This window comes from Lycium ferocissimum, chromosome 1, assembly GCF_029784015.1.
Source record: "Lycium ferocissimum isolate CSIRO_LF1 chromosome 1, AGI_CSIRO_Lferr_CH_V1, whole genome shotgun sequence".
NCBI lineage: Eukaryota > Viridiplantae > Streptophyta > Magnoliopsida > Solanales > Solanaceae > Lycium > Lycium ferocissimum.
The window spans coordinates 2,310,645-2,317,018 of NC_081342.1; the positions used below are offsets into that span (position 1 = coordinate 2,310,645).

Here is a 6,374-nt window from a genome sequence, read left to right on the forward strand (position 1 = left end):
TATACATAACATATATAAATATACTTAAGTATACCTACAATATGCTTAGCTACTTATGTTATATAGTATACATATACTTGACCTTGAGTTATAAAATAGAAAGTGATAACCTTAGAAAAAATAAATCTAGAATTTTATAATATTCATAAGTTTTTAGTTAGTAAATATATAAACTTAATTTATGATACATATAACTTAAGCATATATATATATATATATATATATATATATATATATATATGGTATATTTATATATGTTATATATATAACTAAAGTTTATATATTTATAACAACATATATATATAACATATATATATTCCTAACTTATAAATATATAAACTTTAGTTATAAACTTATATAACATATATAAATATACCTATAGTATACTAAGAAATACTATAATATGTATATACTTAAGAAAAAACTTTTTTTTAACCGGATAACGGTTTTAGGGGTTGTATCCGGCCGGGTACGATTTTCAATTTTCAACCCGGTTAACTGATAACTACCACTGTTACCGATTTTTTAACCAGTAACCGATCGGTTGGGTAAATCGGTGCCGGTTCCGGGTCGGTTGAGACCGGTTGACAGGTTTACGGTAATGTACAAGACATCATAATATCAATTGGACTTCATAGAGATATATATGAAGTTGGGTTACTCACAATCCACGTAATCAGATCGTCATAAGTTCACTATTGACTCCGATCATAATTTATTAGGGAAACTTGTAATATATCAGCTTCTATTGCAAAAGCACATATATCATCTGCTTTGACGGTAAGCTCAAAAAAACTTATTTTCACAACATACACAATATGTACAAAAAATGAATACCAATTCTACTGCAAACATCTTGAGCAATTTCTTGAAATTTATTCACCTAACACGTAGCTCTTTATTTTGGCTTGGGAGAAGTATTCAAAACACACTCCAACTTTGGCCAAAATTGCTATAACATCGTTATTATTGACAAAAAAGTTTCCCTCAATATTGGGTATTATTGAGTCCACGCCACCAATAATACCAATAATACACAAAAAAAATAGTCCAGGGGTCTCTTTATTTTGGCTTTGTCCTTATCTTGTATCAAGTCATCTAGGCTTCGTATTTTAGACGGAAACTCATAAACCAAATCAGTAAGGATCTTTACAGCTTTCATCCATAAGTTTTATTGTCCTTATTTAATGATATAAAACGGTTTTTTATATTTGATGGTAGGTTCAAAATTGTTCTTTTAGCATATACTGAACAATTTAGTCCTTTAAGTTAACACTTTTTTAGTTTTTGTTAAATATTTACCAAATTTTATTAGTTAGATTTGATGGAAACTATGAACAAAGAAAAGTAGCAGAACCTTGTATTTAGAGGTATAATTTTTTATAGTTTTTACTTTTTAAAAATTTATTTTTAGAGTGTGATTTAACTTTTTGAGGTGTAATTTCTATTATTTTTTTAATATCTTTTTAGTGTCGAGTATAATTTTAGATATTTTAGGATTTAATGAGACTTTTTTTATGTTCATAATATTGCTAATCTTTTTTTTTTCATTGTGTCCGACAAATTTAACGATAGAGTTTGATAAATATTTGATGGAAACTAAAAGTATATAACTTTTTACAAATTTAAAGGATCAAAATATTTCAGTGCATACTTAAGTTACTATTTTGAACCTACTCTCAAACACAAGGGTTTATTTTTTGTCAGTTTTCTATTTTATCTACACTGCTAATGACTTTTCTTTTTGTCCCCCTTGTTCGGATTTTTAGCATTCACATACTGGACAGTGGGCAGCATTCACATAACCCCTTCTCATGACTTTAGTTTACAATTTTCATCCCCAAAATATATTGTTCCCAAATTCTTGCTGGAGAAAACCAATTTCCCAACGAAGAAAACTGCAAATAGTGAATGCCCAAAATAAGAAGAAATGTTTGCGTTGCAATACTCTTTATGAAGACAAAGATAATTCCCCCACTGCCTGCTCTTTCCATGGCCACACCAATGGTATCCTCTCCCAATTCTTGATTATTTTTGCTTCTTACCTTTGTTTTACTTTTTTCTCCGTATATATGTGGAAATATATAGCAAAAAAGGGGATAACGTAAGGGGTATCAAATGAGCGAGTTGGACCAAATATAGGAGGGTTAAAATGAGTTCGAAGCACTAAAAGAAAAGGACCGGGAAACGCGGCGACATAGGAACCGAATATAGTAAAGGAGGGTTAAAATGAGTCCAACCTGAGGGGCTTTGATGATAAGTTAATTGGACTCAAATGTCACTTGGCTTAAAATGAGTTGGACCGATAACCCGACTCAACCGACGCTTACTAAGTTTTAAGTTCTTTATTTGTTATTTTATAATTTGTTTAAGTAATTAATTAAGGCCTTAATAAAATTCCTTTCCTTATATTATGGATATATATAACATATCAAATGAAAAATAATCTTTTTAAAAATATCTAGATGAAATTTCTTATTGATCAACTTGGGCTACATTTCCGGCCAGGTTTTTTAAATGAGCTGACATAAATGGGTCAAAATGAGATGAGTTAACAAAATAAGCGAGTCATTGACCCACCCAAACAAAATAAGCGAGTCATTGACCCACCCAAACAAAATAAGCGGATTAGGCGGGTCATGATTTTATGGGATGATTTTGCTACCCCGGGATAATATTAAAACAAAATTGATAAGTATGAGGCAGAGTGTTCTCCTGCCTTGGCCATCCTTGTTTTGCTTCTGTGTTGATTTACTACCTACCTGACCCCTTATATGACACCCAACCATTTCCAATGTTGATGAGATTTGGAAGAGTTTGAGCCCCTTATAAGCTTAGTTAATGAGAGTGGGTTTTAACTTGGATTAACAAATTTGTGCATTGTGAAATTGAGGTCCAATTAGTGAAGTAGTAAGTCAAACCCTTGCCCATTGCCTTCACATGTTACTTTAATTGAGAATTTATTGGAGACAAGAAATTGTTGCAGCAAGTATAGTATTCGGATATTTCTTTTTACGCTATTAAAAGTACGAGGGATGCCATTTCCATCCAATATGAGTTATAGATACCATGATGGAGGCGAGTCAAAGAGAGACTGACGGGTCTCTAGGCTGATAAGTTTCTGAAGAAGGAGCGCACATGACATTTTAGGCGAAAGTGAAGAGCTTTATAAGACATAACACAAATTCAACTGGTATGCACGTTATTGGGCTCGAAGATGGCGTAGCTCAAAGGACAAATCCGTTATGTCTGTTGGACCAAAGCAGAAAATACATGCCATGAACTTATTCCGCCACTTGTTTTTACATCGATCTGGAATTGCCACTGTCTGTGTTCTGTTTTGGTCTGGAGCTATGCATGTAGTTCTCAAAGATTCTAACAGGTTTTGGTGAATGCCATTAGTTGAGTTACCCCAAGAAAAAAATCCAAATGTTTGAACTGAATAAAAGGCATTTCTCAGTGAGTCATTTGGCATTCTAGCTTCTATTCGTTTAATTTCTTTCGCGGCTATTCAAGATCATCATATCCGAATGTATTTTTGCTTTTGAGCATTGCAGGAGATAAAGGACTATTTTCCCTAGCACCACCTCACCAAGGGATCGATGGAGAATGGAGCGATGGATCTGGAGTAATCGTCTATAAATGGAACGACAAGGATAAGAGGCCAAATACAGGAAGAAATAACTGGAAGAGATGGAGTTGTTGTTCTGAGTATGATGAAAATGCTCCACCTTGTAGGCAAGGATGGCATGTCTCGTACGATGATGGTTTCACATTATACTAGTATATGTAAATTTGTTTCAATTGCCCTGGGAATGCGATGTCATATATAAAATCTTGTACAAATGCCTCAAAGCAGCAACAACCTCGAAGCACTTATAAGAATTTTGTATATTTTTCATAGTTGTGTAAGGAAACTAAAAGAAATAGCTTCCTGATGTGAAGTGTGTCTGTCATTTGAAGATTGCATGAATCAGCACTGAGTTATAAAAGATGCTATGTTGCTCGGATTTGAAAGATTCTTCAAATGCTGCAGCATCAATATCAGATCCTTAAAAAATGCTACTTCGCCAACACGCACCCATCGATATTTTTGAAGAATCCGAACAAAATAGGTTGCAAGTGCAATTTAAAATAGTACTCCCTGCATCTCATTTTAAGTGTCTTAGTTTAACTGTGCACGAAGTTTAAGAAATAAAGAAAGACTTTTGAATCTTGTGGTTTTAAATTAAATATGTGTGTCCTTTAAATTTTGTGGTCTAAAACTTGCAAAACTTACTAAATATAAAAAGATATACTCTTTTTGGGACAGACAAAAAAGAAAAGTAAGACACTTAAATTGGGACGGAGGGAGTATAACATAAGATTTGGCGTGTTAATGGAGTATCTAAGAAGACAATGTAAAAAGTAGCTTTCTTGGAGGAACCTGTAGACTGTAATAACAAGATACTGAACCTTTATATCTAAAAGAAGAAGAAGATATCGATGCTTGAAGTGTTTCACATTTTGTTTTGCAAATCATTTAAAGTTTTACATTGATGGAATGGTTGTATCTCCTAAGAATAATATGGAGAAATCAAATTAACCAAAAAAAGAAGAAGAAGAAGAAGAAGAAGAAGAAGAAAAGTATAATATGGAAATAAAGTATATTTATTAACTCCACAATTTTCAGAAATTAGCCACACAAAGTTGATACAAGTAGATACGTCCTTATTAGCTAGATGATTGGTTAATGACGACTCTTGACGATACGTGTAAGATTTCGAGGCTTATAACTAGTCCTTATTAGCTACATGATTGGTTAATGACGACTCTCGCTTAATACGTGTAAGATGTCAAGGCTTAATAAATCAACATAAGCCACAATTTGATACTTCCTTCGTTTCAAATTATTTGACATTTTTTTTTGTTTTACATGCTCCATAAGAAATATAATAATTAGGAGGGGTTTTTAACTAACTTTACCCTTATTTCTCTCATCAAAAAAACTTTACCCTTATTTCACTACCAAAAAAACGGGTAATTTGCGAGGGTTGAAAGTTGCAATTCGCGGATTTTGCAACTAGTGGAGGCTAAAATGTAAATCAGAATCTCAACCTCCGCAAATTACCCATTTTTTATAGTGTTTATAGGCTGAATAGTCTGTTAGGCCCCTGTATTTATCTATTTTTATTATCCCGGTGTTCGTACTTCACAAGTTTTATCCAAACCCTTGAACATGTTCAAAATAAATATTTTAAACCCCTAACCATGTGTGTTGCTCACTCGCCGTGACATAGAGGACACGTCAGATCCAAGCCGGATAAAAATATGTCACTTCATTTTTTATTTTTAAAGAAAACAAGAAATAATCCGTTTAACTTTTTCCCATATTTTTCTTAATCTCTTTCTTCTCCACCATTACTCGTCTCTTTCTTCTCCACTATTACCCAACCATTGCCATAGCCAACACCAGGAACATCTTGAACACAGTCCCTCCTCTATTAATTACTCAACCTTGTAGCTCCTTTAAAGATTTGATGGTGAATCTTTAAAAGTTTCCTCAAGCTTAATGAACACACTCCCCCCAAAAGTTTCCACGTTAAAAGCTCCTTTAATGGTGAATGTTTTTCAATTTTGTAGTTCAACTCGATTTTAACATATGATCTTTTTGGTTCAAATCCAATTACAAATTTAAAGCACGGAATCTCCAACCTATTCAGACTTCAAGATCAGAATATCCAAATAAGTACACCCATTTCGAAATTTTCAGATTCGAATTCGAATTCAAGCTCTGCATCATTCAATAATGGCGGATTGTTCGAAATTCGATCCAACAATCATCAAGTTCAGCTAGATTTCAACGATTTCAGATTAACAACAGACACAAAATTTAAGTTTCTGAACAATATTGAAGTTCAGATTTTGAAAAAATTTAACTCAAAAAAAGCCCCAAGTTTCAATAATATGGTGGGTTTTGGTTTTACCTCTAAACTCTCTCCAAGTTCAATCATCCTAAAAAGTTGATTGAGGGAGGAGAAAAATAAATGGGGGAGTTGGGAGAGGGTGGGGGAAGAAAAGAAAGAGACAGTTTTTTTTTTTTTTTAATTAAAAAAATTCTGTTAGTTTTTATTTTTTATTTCTTAGTCCAAATCTTCATCACACTCGTTGTAAGCGTGAAATACAGCACTAGACAAGAAGAATAGATGCAGAAAAGAAAAAAAAAGGGAAAGAAATTTGGAGATAAAATTATGGGATAGAACTCAAAATTGGTTCAACAATGGTGGTTTAATGTTTGGAGAAGAAGGTGGCTTTTAAAAGTCAAAAATTGACTGTTAATGCCTTTTTACAAGGCTTCACTCGCCTAAAGGGAGTGTATCACACGCATAGCTGAG

At 32.9% G+C, this 6,374-nt stretch overlaps 1 protein-coding gene across 1 annotated transcript; it reads left to right on the forward strand.

The window, feature by feature from the left end:
- The first annotated feature begins 1,543 nt into the window (after nucleotides 1-1,543).
- On the forward strand, nucleotides 1,544-3,940 carry LOC132053594 (uncharacterized). Its single transcript, XM_059445703.1, has 2 exons — nucleotides 1,544-2,007; nucleotides 3,558-3,940. Exons 1-2 carry the CDS (start codon nucleotides 1,815-1,817, stop codon nucleotides 3,782-3,784), a joined length of 420 nt encoding a protein of 139 aa, XP_059301686.1. The 5' UTR covers nucleotides 1,544-1,814; the 3' UTR covers nucleotides 3,785-3,940.
- Nucleotides 3,941-6,374: the final 2,434 nt, after the last annotated feature.